General features: G+C 40.1%; 1 protein-coding gene across 1 annotated transcript in view; it reads right to left on the bottom strand.

Annotated features, from left to right (window-relative positions):
* Nucleotides 1-5,493: 5,493 nt before the first annotated feature.
* The window catches only part of GALNT2 (polypeptide N-acetylgalactosaminyltransferase 2), an 87,214-nt gene continuing 73,209 nt past the window's right edge, over nucleotides 5,494-19,498 (bottom strand). The window contains exons 16-17 of the mRNA XM_025194727.1: nucleotides 10,036-10,155; nucleotides 5,494-5,999 (exon numbers count right to left, since the gene is read on the bottom strand). Of these exons, the coding sequence (XP_025050512.1) occupies nucleotides 5,844-5,999; nucleotides 10,036-10,155 (276 nt within the window). The 3' untranslated portion in view covers nucleotides 5,494-5,843. The remainder of the gene's footprint in view (nucleotides 6,000-10,035; nucleotides 10,156-19,498) is intronic.

Below are 19,498 nucleotides of genomic sequence, written 5' to 3'. Positions count from 1 at the left end.
TGTTCCCCATGCTCCTAGCATTAGTGTAGAGCCATTTAAGCCCCCGGTGGGTGCCCTTGGTACCTCCCTGTCCTGATGTCTATTGGACCCCTTAGTGCTTACCTGTGTTTATCCAGTGCATTGCTCGTGGCTTGGTGACCCTAGGTCCTCCTCCTCCTCTGCTTCCCCATCTCCTGACAAACCTAGTTTAAAGCCCTTCAGAGGAGATCAGCCAACCTGAAAGAGAATGCTCTTACCTTTAAAAGAGAGATTAAGAACAGCTCGTCCCAGGATGCCTCTCTCATGGAAGTGCAGATTGTGGTTGTAGAAGCCAAAATCTGCACGATGGCACCAACTCCAGAGCTGCAGGTTGACTTGCCTGATGCAGGTGTCCTGATGCTGATGGAGACTGCTGACCAGAAGAATGGATGAGCAGGCCACTTGTGCTCTCGACTTCCTAAGCCTGGCCCCCAGAGCCCTGTAATCACTCATGACGCAGTCCAGACTACTCCTGGCTGCATCATTTGTGCCCACATGGACGAGGACCATGGGATAGTAATCAGAGGGCCATATGAGGCTGGGAATTCTCGCAGTGATGTCCCAGATCCTGGCTCTGGGTAGGCAGCAAACCTCCCGTGCCACGCTCAGCAGTCAGCACTCATTCCCAGCTTCTCCGAGCACAGCCCCCACCAAACACACACACAAACACACACACAAACAGTCAGCTAAACCAAAGGTACAGGCAGCAACTAAGCAAATGTAGGGAGTATCATGTATCCATTAAGGCAGCTCTCTGAAAGGCTGTATAGATAGAGAACCTGCAGACTGACTGTGTTAAAACATCTTTTGAGGCTTGATTACCAGCATGCTTAAAATAGCAACAGAATGCTGGATTGCACATTTTATTTGATCTTTACAGAATATACTCCCCACATTTTAGTCCATTCTCCAGTCATTTCTTGTTAAGACAGACCGGTATTTCAAAGTGATGGAAATGTTTAAGTCATTGCTAAGCAAAAATTAGCCTCTTAAAACATTTTAAAGCTAGTGTTTGTGCACAGTTGGTTATTGAGCATCAGGTTGGGTATAACCAGTGCAAATGTGTTAGCTCTAGATATATTAATTTTACAGGAATCTAGATGTAAGTTAAATTAAATTAGGGTTATCACAAGAGACAGAGCTTTTTTAGTAGAAAAATTAACTTAAAAAAACCCACTAATTAATTTGTATTGTAGTAGTCTCCGGGGATCCTATCCCAAACCAGGGCTCTACTATGCTAGGTTCTATATAAGCCTGGCATAGATGGATAACATTTCATAACTTTAGAGAGGAAAAAAGGCATAATTTGGTTGGTTTTTAATCTGTGGCAGATCTCTGCTATCTCTCTTGACGCTCCCTCACTGACCTCAGGATTACTGTTCTTAAGACAGCAAACTTAAAAAAAACAACCTGATGAACTGGAATTTAGGGAACATGAAATCCTCTAGAATGGATTGTGGTGCGTATGGGTTAAATTGGGTCTCTGATTTCTTATCCCATTATCTGGGTTAGTTTTTCTGACTCCTTTGTTCCTATGAGTTCTTTGCTTCTCCCAGCCACTCCTCTTCCCTGTCCCTGATCCCTTTTGCCTTTTATATTCAAAACTGTCTTATACACTGCTCCCTGCATGCCAACTCACAGCATCTGATGAAGTGAGCTCTAGCCCACGAAAGCTTGTGTTATAAGTTGCAAATCTACCCTGCCTTCTACTGATGTCTAGTAAGATCGAAGCTGTTTCTAATTATAAAAAGGTTTCAGCTATTTTTATTAGGCATTGAGTTCAGCACTGAAAATGAATCAAGAGCAAACAGCTACTTTGGAACACAGAATGATTAATACTTCAGTAAGATCTAAATTGATGCTTCATTTTCAATAGTTCATTGGTAGTCAGGAGATATTTTCAGAGCTCAGAGCAAACAGATTTCTTGGGATGCAAAATGATATAAATTATTCAAAGGGAAGATTGAAATTTGATATACAAGGATAAATCTGTATGAATAAATACTAAATAGGTCCATTACATATGTCAGGCTGTGGGGCAGACGGTTCCATTCGTAATGTATAGTAAACTTAGCTGAGAACGTATGGATGTTTTGCATAGGCCAACAGTATAGGAAGGACAAAAAAAAATAAAAAAAATAAAAATAAAAAATCAGGTCTTGGTCAGGAGTAATGCAAGATTTGCTGGACCTTTGGTTCATGTAATCCAGATGTTTACATTCCATAGTTACAATAAAGAAAAGCGTATGGAAATAAATCCAGTGGTAACAAGAACATGCATAGTAAGGCATATTGATAAGCATATGCCCTATACTGCCAGTCTGGATTGAAGTTATAAACATCTGTAGCCTGTTGGAACATATTACTTAACCTCTCAGATCAGAGAGAGACATGTAAGAAAATATGGAACCTATGCTAGAGTTCTAAAATTTCATTTGCAAAAGTTATGTTCCCTATTTGGTTTCCTGTAATCTGACGGGGTTATTAGGTTTCAGCAAAGCATGAATATCATTCAATAACATGTTTTATGAAGAACTATTCTATACGTTTCAAATGGAAAAAGTCCTAATAAAGTCATGTATACTTACTGCCCAGTGACCACAAGTCAGGGAATTTAAATAAAAGGGACAGCCATACGATGTATGATAACTTTCAGGAAATGCATCTTAAGACTTCATTACAAATGAATTAACTTTTTATTTGACAGGAGTCAAGCAAAGTAAATTGTGACACTTTTTTTTTTTAAACTAAGAAGCTTATGAAACAATCAAGTTATCAGAGGCATTTGCAAACCATTTCAGTTTACAAGTTCCAGGCTGAGTAATCATCTGTGAAACCAAGCAATAAGAATAAGAACCACCATCTTTTCTATAAAGTATTTCTTTATTTAAGTTAAACAATTTTCAAGGATGGTTTCCATCTATAAAATGAACAAAGTACAAGCTCTGTACAGCAGATACTTTAAACAAACTCAAAAGACAATTTTCAAAATATGTTTTTTGGGGGGGTGGGTTAGGTGGGGGAGGGGAGGTGGAAAGAAAACCAGCAAAACAAACTTGCATGTACCATAATTTTTCCTTTTAAGACTAAGGGGAAAAGTTCTCAGAAGACTCCACTACAGTTTGCTTCAAGGGCTCTTAATTTTTTTCTTAAAAATGGGCTGAATCCTGATGCTTTAAAAAATTAAAAATCAAGTAAATGACTTTGGCACAGTGTCATGTAAACATATCTAATAAAAGGATACCACTTCAGTTCTGCTCCCAAGGAACAGCAATGTGTTTTACACTATACAGCTCCTACATTAAGGCCCACGCACACAGCATCCACAGGGGCTTAGAGATATTTTCCTGTCTTACAATAGGAAGGCTGACATTCAAAACCCAGGGGAAGAAGGGAACAAAAATTAAGACTTTTTGCTTGCAAAAAAACCCTGATTGTATAGGAGAGCTAAGAGTGAGGTCCATGCTCTTCTATGTTTTAATACTGATTTCAATTAGCAGTTGCTTGTCTGTTTAGTCACTGTAAGGACAATATGAATTTAGTGTACATTCCTTTTAAAAATTCTCTATTCAGACCAAGTAAACTTTAACCAATTTGCTGCTGAAGCCACCATCCAAGAAATCAGCATTTATTTTCAAGAGGACTAAAAACTTCCATTGTGCACTACTTTTCTGAATCATTGAATCCCATACTTGAAGACCATTCCTCAGCAAATTCAAAGCTATGTAGGGGAAGGAAGGAATTCTGGAGATCGGTTTATCATACACTGTAGAGACTAGTTTATCCACTGTAGAGACTAGTTATCTGTAAACTAGTTTATCCACTGTATACCATCTTTAAACAGGCAAATCCCATGATTTTACTGGAAGGAAGATATGCAGCAAGGTAAGGAAAAGGAAGATGTGTGTTGCATTGGCAGGAAAGTTGGATAGAGGAGAGAAGTGCTTCAGATTCAATCTCTTCCTTCACCATTGCCAATGCATCCAAAAGGAAGCCTCTGTGAATCCCATAAATGCATGCCATTTTAACTGCAGCTGGCATGTCAGACATTTCTTGGCCTGTTATTTTAACGTCTGGCACAGAAGTAAAAGCCATTTTGCATGGAAGAATTCCATTTATTGTATAAATGCAGCCAAAGGAAACTGCAGCTCTTGAAATACTCTTTCAGAAACAGAAAAAGGGGGAAAAGCCACTGTACAGTATAGTAAAGTATTTCTTCAGCTTTCTTCTTTATAAGTCAACCCGCAGTCTGTCTGAGATCCATCATATTACCAAAGTCATTATGTACTTGGCATCTTCACTAATTTGTGATACTTACTAATGCTGGCACTGATTCTGTATTTTTCCTTTTAGTTTTAAAAGCTCGTTGAAGCAACTGTTGCTTTACCAAAGTATATAGTCTATGCATACATAAGAATGAGAGAGACCAAAGTCAGTGTCGACTCAGCTTTAACAGTATTATTTCAATATAAAAAAAATGACATCAGTTGCACTGAAGCTGTAAAATGTATTTTTTCTAAGGTTAAAAATATCATTTAGGATTGGCTGATACCCAAACTAGTTCCCAGAGCTATGCCTGGATCCATTTGAAACACTGTTCTGAGAAATAATTAAAAACAAAAAAACAACCCATGCAAGTTTATAAATTAAGCAAGTGCAATTCAGAGATTTTGTAGCTGCTCATCCTTGCAAATTAATGCTATGATCTTATGCTATCTGTTGAGACTGACATTGCTGTTCCATCTTACCTTTAAAATTCAAAAGGGAGTTTAAGACAAAGAAATTAAGCTGATTAAGGCCCAACAGAAAGCTGCGCTGAACCTCCATGGCTGCACCTGTGAAAGAGCCGAACCATGTACACACTGTTTGTAATAAAAGAAAAGAGTATTTTAAAAATTAAGAGCTACAGAAATGTTCAAAACAAAATATCAAGTACGAGTTTTCTTATAACCCGAGCAATCGTGCTGAATTCTCAAACTGGAAGAGAGAATCCAAGCAAGGGCCTGTGCAGACACATTCGTTTGCCCTGCCATTTCCTCCTCTTCCTCCTCCTCCTGAGTTCCATAATCTTCAGTGAGGGTGAAGCACTATGAAATAGATCCAGTTTGCAAAACAAAAGCATCCAGTGTTTACATGGACATTATGCTCAGCAGCACAAAATCTGCATCTACACAGAGTTCTGCTCTTTCATAGCATCTCAATCCAATTTCCAATGTATGTTAACTGGCTTTGTTGATTTTTATTGAAAATCTGTGTGTGTGTATTATAGAGAGTAATACACACACACACACACACACACACACACACACACTTATATTTTGAGTCCATCATAGAAAAGTTCATATTCAAATATACCAAGTACACATGGAAAAAACCTTCAAAATGACACTTCAGTTTCTGGAAACCACAAATGATTTCTATGTAAATGGAGATTTCAAATGATCTTCTCCTAGCATTTTGCCCCACACCCTCCCCGCACCCAGCTCCCCTCCCTCCCTTTGTATTGAGATCCATTTTCTACTGTACATCAATTGTTCCTTGGGATGTTAATCATCTGCTGTGCAAGTAGTAAGCTGATGTCAGAAAGGAACTGGTAGGTCTTCACACAACAAAGGAACTGTGCTGCAGTTGTGTTCAGTGAGAATTGCAGTGGTCCAAGTCCCCTTGGTTCCCTTGTGTTTGCTTTAGTTCTCTCCTACTTTCAGACAAAGATGGAATACTGAGGTATATAAGTTCCGTGGAAAGTTTAAGAAATATATCAGTAATGTAATCAAAACTTTGCCCAACGTCTAGGAAGTGAAATGGCATTTTGCATGTGAGCCCTTCTACTGCTGCAAATTAAGTGTAAACTTCCACTGCTGTGATAGAGAAGGACTGCAAACCTCAACAGTAAGCCCACCATTTTTGGCATTTCGGCTGTCTAAACACAGGTTGCTGCCAACGTGCCTCAGCTTAGAGTTGCTTTCAATTTGCTCCCATTTCTGAAAGAGAAAATAAAGTTACTGAGCTATAAAACTGCGTAAAACAGCATTTCAGGTCCTGTCTTTTCAGTTCTCCATCCTCAAACATTCCTTAGCCTAGATTTGTCATAACTTCAAATCCTGAAACAGCTGTTTCTTCTTCAAGGCCTGTCCAAACTATCCCCAAGGAATAGCAATACCCCCAGCTGATACTCTGCATAGAGGAAGTTATACCAAACCATTGTCTCCAGCTCTCCTCTTTAATGCACACAATGCCACTGCCATACCAGACTTCGAGGTCTACAAAATCTGCACTTGGTGAACCAAAACTAACAGAAATTGTATTGGCTTTACAATAAAAAACCCAAGATGTGTTCAGCAAGACCTTTCACAAATTGCAGAAACCATGGCCACAGGTCAAAAACTATGGGATGCGTCCAAGTAATTCATTGCAGTCAGAAACAGTGCTGCAGGTACCAGGGTCATTGCCATCTGATCCAAGAGAGAAAAAAAAAATCTATCCTGACAGATTTGGAATGGGACTGAGAGAACAAAGGACTTGTGATGTTTATGGCTCTTAGCAGATTCCTGGCTGTGGCCCTGGATGTCATTTCCTTTGACTGGCTCCCATATGTGAAAAATAGGAAAGGTACCCACCCTTCCTCAGGGAGCACAGGTTACAAGGATCATGTCACATTAATATTAACTGGAATGCTTATAAAACTCTCACGCCAAGTCCCCATGTGCCAATCTGAAGAACTAATCTTAGCCAAGTTTCCTTAAATTCCAGCAACTGTGCACAGAGTCAGGCACAGGCAGCTGGTTTTCACTTCTGCATGGGAAGAGTGGGAGGGTGTAGGAGATGAGCAAGGGAAGAGAGAATTGAAGTTCTCTCCCACACTATTTGTAAAACAGATCTATAAAGTTTATTAATTAGGCTTTGCCCAGTCTTGCTAAATGGTGCATTTACTTGCATATAAGTAGGCTCCCCAATAATTAGATTCTATGTATGGCAAAGTTATGAATTTGTTCTAATTTTCCGGATATAGAATCTAATTATTGGAGGTCTGCCTTGAATTCGTCCAAGTGTGTTCAGTGTTTACTACTTTTAAACAATTTCATAGCTGGTTTCTAGTACTGGACACATGTTGCTTTTGGCAGCAGTTAATGATAAACAATATATTTAATGAGGTTTCCTTGTATGCAAACACAGGACAAAGGAACTTTTCCCCACCTATGCTAATTGGGGAAAAACCAGCAAACTTTCTCTTATATTTGAGTAAATACGGTAGTAGTTCACAAAATAACCTTCCAGTTATGAATTATTTACTAAGTGACTTCTTTCGCAGAGTTCCTGCAATGTTAGCACAAAAGCAAAATTGATGGGGGAGAAAAATAACTATGACTTTACAGAACTAGCCTGTTACACAGCTGGATTAAAGGGATTTGTTGCTAGAGGTAACTCTGCAAGTATTAATTGACTTGAGCATGACAAATGGAGGATTAAATAGGTGTTGCATTAATAATACAGTTTGCTTAGTGAGTTGCTGTTAGGGACTGCAACCCTTGCTCATTCCCTTGCACTTTGCCTTCTCCCTGTTTTCAAAAAGGCGCTCTCTCATCTTTTTTCCTTAAATGGTATGTTAGATACTTCTACTGCTGATAATGCACATCAGTTCTTGGTTGTTCAGGAGAGGAAGTCAAGTTCTGTTCTCCTTGGGCTTTGACTATCGTATGTCCAGGCTTCACTAAGGAGATGACTCAGAAATATTTTATGCATCTGTCTCTGGAAACAGGTTTGGCAGTTTAGTTTCATACATTATACACCATGGCTCCTGGCTTGACCTATATTTCAGGAAAGTTTAACAAGGAGAGTTTTGCATGGTAAAATACCCTAGATTGGTGGTTCTCAACCTTTTCAGACTCAAGGCACCCCTGAATTGACTCTTCAGAAAATGCTAGTTCTTAGCTTTCACTTTATTATTTTTTTAAATACAGAAAAATAATTCTTCTGTTGCAAAAAACTCAGAAAGACCACAGAAGAACAGAATATTTTTTAACACTATGAATTCCTATTTTAAATTGCTAGGTTTATTTTGTGAATCATGTTTGCACACCAAACAGGGCTAACACTGTGTGGCACCATGTGGCACCACTGAAAGGATCGCAAGGCACCTCAACAACACCCTGGTTGAGAATCACTGCCCTGGATACAGGCTTACAAATGCACTCCCATCCCTATGGGCCTCTTCTTCCTGATTCACTGTTCACTTGTAAAATGCTAACATATGAGCAGGATCACATGTTCACAATAATTTGTTGCATCTTTCTTTACTTTGTTACATGTAACAGCTTCAGATATGAACATAAAAATGCGTGCCTTTGAATGAAAATCAAAACCAAGTCCCAGCTAGGTTGTATGAGGTGCTGTAAGCAGTTAATTTGCGGGCAAACAGAAACCAGCTTATACCTATACCAAACCAGTTTAAAGAGGAGACCCACTATAATCAAGTCATGCTAAAGTTTGTTCCAGATAGACAAATATATGGAATTTTATTTGGATTGTGGATATGGGATAAGAAGGTCATAAACAGAGTTAAAAGTGCAAAAGATACCTCAGGTCATTTGGGAAATATTCTTGTAGTTACTGGGTGGGGAAAGGACTACTGAGTATGAGTATCACTGCAAACCTGCTACCTACATTCTATGCTACCTGAAGACAATGGATAGTCAGAAATCATTGTGTAACCACTAGTGGAGAAAAGAGAACTGAGGATATAAGGTAGCAACCCCAAAGGTTTAGCAGAATTGAAGCAAATTATTTGGTCCTAAATCTGGGCCTGCTAGACTTTCAGGCTATAATTTGCAGGAAGACAGAAACACCGCTACAACCCCCCCCCCCCCCGGAAAAAAAAAAGGAAAAAAAAAACCCCCCAAAAAAAAAAAAAAAAAAAATGACCTACACAATCCGCATGCCTCTATATAAACATGTCAAGACTTATCTTTAGCTTCCCTTAGCAAAAACCTCAAGACTTTTTTTTTTTTTTTTTTTTTTGTTATGATCCTATTGCTTAGCATCTTGTTTTACCTAGTTTGTCATAGCTGTTTTATTGTTAAGGGCATATTACTAGTACAGATTATGGGTTAAATGGGCTCCTGCCTATGGACTGCTGCCTGTGGGTGTCAGGCTGGCCATGCATGCAGCATGCACCAGCTCTGACCCACAATGCACAGGCCAGTCCATGGCATGCGCAGTACTGGTCTAGGGTGCATGCTGCACACATTACTGACGCCATGCCCTCACCAAATCAGTCCATGCTGGACCCAGGGCCAGTCTGGGGGACATGCTGCACATGGCTACCTTAGGCTGCATGCGGTGCATGGGGCTGGAGCTAAGAGGCACACAAGACTGGTCCAGGACGCATGCTGTACATGACACCTGCACCTGACTGGTCCTGCACACTGGCTCTGGTGTGCAGAGCTGGTCTGTGGGCCTGATACAGTCCACAGACCAACCTCCTGGGTCCAAATGAGCTGATGCCCCAGTGAAAAACAAAACATGAAGAGATCTGGGACACGGATTCCTTTTAGTAGGCTTCAAAGATTAATTGATGACATTTCCCTTCTAGTGTTCGACCTCCTTACAGTTTAATGGAAAAAGGAAAGACCCCTTTACCCTGATACTCTCTTCCTCATCTGGTACTCATGAGACATCTACTTTCTAAATTTTATCCTTCCCGTCTTAAATTAAATTACATGGTGACCCTCCGCAACCAGTACAAGGGGTGATCAACACAGGACAGGCATTACTTCATTTCTGATGCTGTCCCCAAGTAGTTCTGAAGGCACAGGAAGCCGACTGCAGACTTTTTTTTTTTTTTTTTTTTAAAGTGCTGTACATACATAGACACATAAGCACACATACAGTAAATACAAACACCCCCTCCACCCACCAGCACATGGCGCAAGAACATGGCAAGCACACAGACACACACCTTTATGCACACTGCTGTTATTCCAGTAAAACTGTCTGCAGTGTACTGCATTATGTACTCACCTGTCGACTGTCATTTTCCCTGCAACCCTGTAGTTTTATTAGTGAACCAGGGGCTCTGTCCACAACAGTAAGGCACAAATCCATGTGTTTCACTGACTTGTCCTTTGTTAAGGCCCATTCCTAAGACATGAAAAGGAAATGCATGTCTGTATATGAAACTGTATGAATAAGACAATAAAAGTTTGTGTGTGTGTGCGACACAGAGTTAGACTCACTCAAAAAGACCCAGTAGAGAAGTTCCTTTCACTTAAGCATAAGCTGGAGTTTTTACAGCATCAGTGTTTAAACAGGGTGTTCCCTTCATACAATTTAAAATACAGTAAAAATTTATTTAAAAAGCTGGCAGCCTTTCATTCTGACTGTTCAGATTGAGCCAATTTTAGCTGGAACTCTTGAAACCAATTTTAAAACACAATACTCTGAAAAACCCAATATAGGTGAGGAGGACTTTATTTTGAAATTGGTTTATTGTCCTGAGGACAATGCTGGAGAAAGATTGTTGCCTTGTGCTCCCTCTGCTGGTTTTCCAGCAATATTGCAAAGCACTGGTCTCCCCTACAAGTACATTGTCATCATCATCTTTTCACTATATATTCTGCTAACAATTATTATCACATCATATAAAGGAAGTGATTCAGGTTTCAAAGTGAGGAACTCAAAATTAAAGGAAAGTAAGGTGACTAACCAACTCTAATTTATTCCCCGGTACATCCACATTCTCTACACTGAATGAGGTAAGGAGTCAGAGGGGAGTGGGGGAAGAAGGGAAGGGGAGAGGGAAGGGAAACACCAGCACTGTAATTATGCAATTAAAGATCATATAAAGTCATAAGATGACTGGATGAAGCTGCAAAAGAAACCATAAAATCTGACATTTCCTAATGACCAAATACTTGACTCTGCATCCTAAATAAGTTGTCTTTTTAAAGAGACTTTGGTATGGCTTTTTTATGGCCTTTTCTTTTCTTTTTGATTTTTTTTTTTTTTGTTGGGGGGGGGGGGGGGGGTTCCCTTTACAACGAAAAACTTTAAAATAGTCTGTTTTGAACAGCCCTTCCATGGGCTGTTACAACTTACTGCCAGCTTTCTTGCCCTCCACAACCCTCTACATAGAGTATGATCCAGCTCCCATCTTCCAGATTTCAGGTGTGGCCTCTGATCACTCTTCATTCCTTCACTTGCTTTCCCCTCCATGACAATACTATCACTGAGGCCTCCCAACCTCCACTGTTCATCTTTTTAATGCCCATTTTGTCTGTTCATGTAAAAAAAAAAATAAAAGGATTCTACATTATGTAATAAGGCTCTAGTTGGAAAGAACCAAATTCTACATTATGTAATAAGGCTCTAGTTGGAAGGAGCCAACCCCCATCAGCCATAAATTGAATACTGTCTTGCAAACAACACATACTATGGGAACAGATTAGCCTTGTAGACTTCTGTTTGGCATTTCTGTCAGCATAATTTATAGTTTCACCAGATTAAGAATGGCTCTGAATACATTAAAACCAATTTCCCCAACCATTCTATTACTAAATATTACTTTTGCACTGATTTAGTAAACAGCTGCTACAAATTCAATCACCGATAATTTTGAAAGAGTCTAAAAAATCATGACTACACACACACACACACACACACACACACACACACACACACACACACACATTCCCTCCCTTCCTCCTTCCCCAGGTACCTCCCCACTATTTACCAGCTACATTTATTCCCCTGTCTTCCCCTCCTTTCCCCCCAAGCCTGTCTCTCACCCACTGACTCCTCAATTTACATCTTCACTGTCTTGGATGCATACCAGCCCAGCCTCCAACTTCTTTACTATTCATTCCATGTAGGAAGAGCACACACCAACTGCAGATGCTTCCTCAGCCTGACGAATGGTATTTGTACCTAAAAGCTTGCAAAGAAGATTTTTTCCAACTATTTGAATTGGTTTAATAAAAGATATCAGATTTACCCAAAGAACCTTGTCTGCCTATGTCCTTAGACCAATATGGCTACAACTTATACTCCTATGACTACATACAAGCATTATAAAACTCCCCACACCCAAAAAACCCATCTGAAAAAAAAATCTTTCAGCTAAACTAAGCAAGCAAAGAACATTTTCAAATATTAATTTTGAGTAATGAAAGCTTAATTTCAGATTGTCTCTCCAGTCCCTGTAGCAGAGGAACTGTTTAAATAGTGAAGTAAAACTAACAAACAGAGAGAGGTAGTTAGCCTAGTTAGTTTGAAGTCAGGCAGAAGGCAGGGTATATTTGCATCTTATAGGCTAACTAAAACAGACATATGGCATAACCGTTCATAAACAGAGGGCAAATCTATCCTGCCTTCTGTAAAACTAATGGCCATTGTTAAGAGTGTAAGTTAATTTTATGTAATACAGACATTTTAAAATTCCAAACACGAGTTTCTAAAGAAACATAAATACCATTAAGACTCATGTCCCCAGTAATATCCACATCCGATCCCTCATGAAGCCATAAGTAATACCACCTAGCTGGTCAAGTTCAGCCCTTTCAGAAGGCCTCAAGCACACATTTGACTCATCTTCTGAGTCTAGTTACATTTGTGAGTGCTCCAACTGAGTCGGAAAACTGGTGGTGCAACATCAAAAATGTTAAGCTGTCAGTACAGTTATGCTATACAAAGGGCTTGGGCAGCATGCAACAGAGCATAAGGATGTTTCCCTTCAGCAACTGAATGCTATGCATAGGGTATAAATAAAAGCTAAGTATAAAGCAGACTCCTGGCACACTGAACGGACTGAAGCCTCAAGCACCCTGTGTACTGAGTGAAAGTGGGATAGAATACAAGTGGTAAATGGTCAAAAGCCTCAAAGATGTAGTAGGTAAGTGAGGCACTTAGCAAAGCACTTCACTGTGGTCTTACATCTGTCACCACACACAAAAAATTTAGCAGTTCTTAAATGCAAGACTAGGTTTCCTTGTAAACTATGACTAGCTCATCATTTTTATAATACAAATGCACTTTGTTAGTACTGTACATGATCAAACCTTGAGAGTTAAAACAAGTCTCGTGAGGTTGCAAGCTCCAACAGAACTATGGTGACTCCACAGCATCCTAATAGTTTCCTGTAACTCAAATGCAGAGAACAGGACATTCCTAGCCAAGTCAGAGCTGTGTTCTTCAGAAAGGCTGTTACAACAAAAATTGTATGAGCTTGCACTGCCTGACAGCCATAACAATTTGGACAGGTTGGAAAAATGGGCAGAATGAAATAGGATGCGGTTCTACAAAGACAAGTGCTGCACCTGGGCCAAAAGAACCACCACCAGACGTACAGGCTGGGGGATGACCATCTCAGCAGCAGAAAGGGATCTTGGAGTCACAGTAGACTCTGAGATGAACATGAGTCATCAATGTGACAAAGCGATCAACAAGGCTAACTGCACTTTATCATCCATTAGCAGATGCATGACAAACAGGTCCAGGGAGGTGATGCTTCCCCTCTATGCAGCACTGGTCAGGCTGCAGTTGGAGTACTGTGTCCAGTCTTGGACTCCATACTTCAAAAGGGATGCAGAGAATCCTGATGGGGTTCAGAGGAGGGCCACTCGTATGGTCAGAGGCCTGCAGGCAAGGCCCTACGAGGAGAGACTGAGGGAACTAGATCTCTTCAGCCTTCACAGGAGAAGGCTGAGAGGTGATCTTGTGGCTGCCTATAAATTAATCAGGGGAGGGCAGCAGAGAATAGGAGAAGATCTATTTACTAGGGCACTCCCTGGAGTAACTAGGAACAATGGCCACAAATTGACAGAAAGCAGATTTAGGTTGGACATTAGAAAGAACTTCTTCACAGTAAGGGTTGCCAGAATCTGGAATGGGCTTCCAAGGGAGGTGGTGCTCTCCCCTATCCTAGGGGTCTTTAAGGGGAGACTGGACAAGCACCTACCTGGGGTTGTCTGACCCCAGCGCTCTTTTCTGCCCAGGGTAGGGGGTCAGACTCAGTGACCTACTGAAGTCCCTTCTGACCCCAACATCTATGAATCTATGAACTCATATTGCCCCAATAGAAGACTCAGTAAAATCTTTGCCCCATTATCCACATAGCTTCTCATTAAGTTACATAAATATTAAAAGCCTGATTAAACAAAAAAGCACCCCTCTCCCACCTATCATTCCTTGACAACTGCAACACTATAGAATAGACATAATAAGCAAGCAAAAAGGGGACAGGGTAAAAAAAAAAAAAATGTTTTTTTAAAGCTCCACCCACAAATTTCCAGAAAGAATTTGGGTTCCTTGTTAGCTGGGCTCAGATCACCCCACTGGGCTTCTTGGCCATGTTCCTTCTTGGGGTAGTGGGAGAATAAGCATCGGCACCTCCCTCAAACTCCACCAACTCTAGGTACCAAAAAGGATGCATCAATAGAATATATTGGTATATAGTACATGTACAAAATAGTTCACATCTTGGTTCACTGAGCATCCTCTTTCTCCATCCGCACTTCCCAGCACAACCATGACAGCAACAAGGAAAGATGGCAGCTTGGGAAAAGTACTGATACACTTTACTATTGTATGCAAGCTTAATCTATAACACTTCATTAAATAAATTAACGGGTCCACACTCAACACATTTTAAGAATCCAATTCTTACTTTAAATCTGCATCTCCATCCTATTTAGGCCAGGTAGTACACTTAAAACATCCTTTTTTTCTAAGCTACCACATTCTCTATACTTTTCAAAGCTCTATACTTGCTCATAAGCTACCAAACAGTAGAGATGATCATTTCTCCAATCACTCCAGGCTTGAGATTTTATCTTTTGGTACCTTACACTCACAACCAGGTCATCAACCTCGCCATCCTATAAAAGCCACAGCACTTTAGACAAGAGGTCTGGTTCTGTTGGGCAGTTTATTCTATTGGATGAGTAAACAGATTATCAACCAAAGCCCACCCTCCATGTTCAAGTGAGAACCTCCCTATGGCCTACACAGCATACATATACAATTGGTTATTAGCACATACACTCTTAACAGACTAAAGAGAACCCTTAATCAGATATGAAAAGGAAAGGGACACACAGGAGGTAGGGAACTTACGGGTTTGATAATCTTTTCCACCACAGAGTTCATTTTGTTCTCTTCCCTTTAAACATTTCACATTTTAATTTGTGCTCAGAAGCAGCTGCTAACTTAAATCTAACCACAAGAAAGCAGACTTTGGGCTGCTGCATTTTCTCTATTAAAAATTAAAGCCTCTGAATACCAATATAATGAGTTTGTGTTATCCTAGTGGCAATTTTCTTTAAAGCAAAGCTCAGTCTTAACACTTTCAGTGAAAGTCAGTAAAAACTGCCATCTCTGACCCCATAAAATTGTACCAGAAAGCTTTCTGGCCCGCCCCAGATGGATTAGTTACTACTTTAAAAGACCATATGTTTAGTATTACCATCATTGCCTCAATGTTTTCAGTATGTACTGAAAAAAAGAATTAAAATTTGTCATCAACTTCTGGGTCTATTTTGTTTATAGAATAAAGTCAGGCATAGCTGAACTAAAATTATCCTTAAAAATATTCAAAACCAAGCACAAAAAGCACTTAAATTAAGCCAAAATCTAGTTTTGCTGCATCTGCAGAAAAAGTTGAAAAAAGGAATGGATATGGCACCATAACAATAGTTTCAAGGGTTGAAAGATTTTTTTCAAGTAGGCTGAAGATATGCAAAGATGAATCACCTCAGAGCTTGCTCTCAAAAGTGATATATCATAACAGATCAAACTCCCCAGGGTCTGTGCTCCTGTCTACCAAAGCAAGGCTACAGCACCAGGCTTGATATTTTAAGAGCTACTGATTCCAGGGGGATCTTTGGACCAGCCCTTTAAGGAATGTAGGCAACCATAGTGCTTTGCCATTTTCTTTCAAAGCAGTGGATGAAATCATTTCCATATGTATAGAGAGTTTAAAACTGATAGCCTCTATCCCAGGAGGACAGAAAGTAATGGCTAGACAGTGTAGAAAACTCTCTCCAGAAAATAACAAATAACAATTCCTGTTTAGTACAAGGAATATTGCTTTGGTACATTAAAACAGAAACCGGGGGGGGGAAGAGAAGGAAAAAGAAAAATAATATTCATTCTCATTTTACATGAAGAAATCAAGGTCGAGTTTAAATAATTGTTCCAAATGACTTAATGAATCAGTGACAGAGCTGGGGACAAAAGCCATCTTCCCATCTATTTCCCTACCCCTCCACAAAAAGACTTTTACAAATATAAAAGTTCATATCAGATAGATCCATTCTTAGGGACTAAAAAGATTAGAAACCTCTAATTGCAACACAGACTTTACGAGGTATAAGGAAAATGGAGAACTTGAATTTTTAAGACAGATATTTCTCTACACAAAATAAATAAAAATGGAAAACAGACAATCCCAAACTGAAGGAAATAAAGGAACAAATCTTCTCTCCGAACACAAAGAAAATTAAGAACATCTGTTTCCGGATTTCAAGTGGGACAGAAGATGACACCTACTCCATCCTCCTCCTTCCAGTAGCAAAGACTGAGAACCAGCCTCAACTGTAGAAGAGGACAAGGCAGGAAAAAAATAAAAAAGCATCTAGGCAGTGTACTTCACTTTATGCCCCCTATATTATCTTCAGCAAAAGCTTACACATTTGAAACATTATCCAGAGCAATTTTAACTTCTGCTTCCCTCTCCAAACTCTTCTCGAGGTCATTTGGTTAGCCTCTCTAGTGCACTGGATGGAAATAGTAGTTGATGAGTACTAGAATACAGGCTTTGGAGAGATGTAACTTAACAGTTTTAAAAGGGGAAGGGGAATAGCTTCTCAGGTGAGGCATCAGCTGGTACAATGTAAATGTTACTCCTGCATGCCCCTATTGGAATATGAGGGAGATAAATCACATTTTATCCCTGAATGAAACCATATTAAAAACAAGTTACAATAATTTTGCTACAGGGGTTTAGGTTGTAGCCGTGTTGCTCTAAGGACATAGGCAGACAAGGTTCCTTGGGTGAATTTGATATCTTTTATTAGACCAACCCAAATGGTTGGAGAATGGTTATTAAGCAAGCTTTCGGGTTCAAAAACCCTTCGTCAGGCTAAGGAAGTTTCAGCAGTTGGCGTGTCTTAATAATAATAATTTTACTACACTTTCATTCCATAGGAGCACTTGTTATACTATAACAAGCTATGTCACTATTATTCAATGTTGATACAATTGTTATGTCTGTATTCCCTCAGTATGAATGCAGTTTGGATATATAAAAGAGCCAATCCACATCCCAAACTGCCTGGGAAGCTCTCTCATGAGAAACTTTGAAGCAGCGGCAATTTGGTTAATAAAAGGTCAGGATCACAGAAGATAACCGCAGCAGGACAGAGGATGAGATTTCCTCATTCGGGGGCAGAAGGAGTTGGGGGAGGAAGGACAAACTTTGTCCTGTTATGGATCTATGAAAATCATCCAGTGCCATCAGAAACTTCTAATTGCTCAGGCTGACATGCTTCTATCATACCCACCCTCAGTCCTCTCAAGACTAGTTTGGGGCGCTCATCTTACAGGATGAGCATTTTCAGAGAGATCAAAAAACATGCCTCATGTTTGAGTGTGTGGGAGGGAAACAGTAAAAGTGCCATATCTTACTCTTCTACTGTACCAAGAGTACTGGTCAAATAGCCAACACTCACTAGTACCACATTCTGAACCTCAAGGAATACCTGTTACTCCTAAGAAGCTAAGCTACGTCAAGACTCATTCTGTCCCGGACAAGCATGCCAAAGGTGTAAATCCAAACACACGGAGTATTCAACATGCATTTAATAAAACACTAGATTCAAGTTTAAATCTTGGCTCTTGTTTTGATCTACTGTGTGCGTCTACACAAGATGGTTTACTGCGCAGCAGACCAATTTGCTGTGTAGTAAAGTATCAGCACTGATGAATGCACAGCAATTATAGTGCATAGTAAAACTAAGACATACAAAAAACTAGAACTCTTGGTTCCAAAATGATACTTTTTATCAAACCAACTGGGAAATCGCAAGAAAACTGTCCTTTTCTGCAAGCTTTCAGGATCAAGGTCCCTTCATGAGACTTTGGGAAAACTATAGATGGTACAAGATGGTAAAAAGTCCTCATAGGTAGGAAATAAACTTCATTTTTGTACAGAGGGAGCTGAAGATGGAAGGCTGTCTCCCTCTGGGTCCAACACTCCTGAGTGGATAGTAGATTAATTTACTGTGCTGCCAGATTGCTGGATGCCACTTGTATTTTACAGAGCTGAGTAGTAAATTACTGCACTTAAATGCATGTGTACATGGTGACATCAGGATTAGTTTACTCAGGCTCAATTTGAGCTGAAGTATAGTCAGTTGTATTAACTGCATATGTAGATAAACCTACTGATATTAGAGTAATCAGAAGGAGGTTCAGTAAACTTTCTCAATCCCTTTAAATTAAAATAAGTCTCCATTGGGAGACTGAAATAATAAAAAAAAAGCTAGACCAGGTTCAATGAAATAGAAATCTTGCTCAGAATAAGTTTATCAACTTGCTCCCTACCTTGCCCTACATGCTCTTCTGCTGCTACAGAGAGCAAGGTTTTAATCTTCAGGGACTACAGGGACCAACAGGTGACATATCAAAACAAAAATCCTGTTCTCCTCCCTGGAGAAACAGATGAAATAAAATAGCTGTAAGTAGGTTGTATGGAGGAGTCCATTTAGGTTTCTGTGAGATATATTCTGGGGCATGATACATGTGAGAAAACAGTGTTCCAGAAAAGAACAAACATCTTGTTTTGGAAAGTCCCATGAAAGAAAAAAGATCTTATCTAAACAGTCTGGGGTTGCTGGCTCCAGCTCCACATGGTAGCTCTGGCTATGGACTGGCCCTGCATGCCAAACCATTTCGATACTCAGGACCATGTCATCTTGTCAGAAGGCTCCCCAGGGGTCTGGAAATTTGGCAGCAGGGAAGCAGTGACAGGGTTAGTTGCTGTGGCTCCCAGAGCTGCAACAATTAATGCTGTCACTGCTCCCCCACTGCCTAATTTCTGAACCCCCTAGGAATCCTTATTTCTTGCACATAATGCACATCCTAGGCTGCTGACAGATGAGGAAAAAAAAACAACCACCAGTGCCTTACTGGAAGAGGCATTGCATTAGTTTGACCTGGCCCCCCAGATCCTGTATAGATCGAGTGCTGCAGTGGGGCTTTCCAGAGGTTTTATCTAAAGCGGATTCAAGTGCCTGAACTATACAGACGTTGGGTGAGCAAGGACAAAACACAAAATCCCTCTTCTGGGCATGAGCTGTGCTTGGCATGGGGGTGTGCTGAGCTTAAAGTAAAGTGCTGTTTGCTCTTTTTCCCCTATGCCTGTAAACAGCCCTAATTTCCCCAAGTTGATTTAGGGGAAAATGTGCATGTTTTGTAAGAGAAATAA

The sequence above is a fragment of the Alligator sinensis genome, unplaced genomic scaffold (genome assembly GCF_000455745.1).
Source record: "Alligator sinensis unplaced genomic scaffold, ASM45574v1 scaffold448_1, whole genome shotgun sequence".
NCBI lineage: Eukaryota > Metazoa > Chordata > Crocodylia > Alligatoridae > Alligator > Alligator sinensis.
The sequence above is the reverse complement of the archived record's forward strand: the minus strand, read 5'-3'. Positions and strand labels throughout refer to the sequence as shown.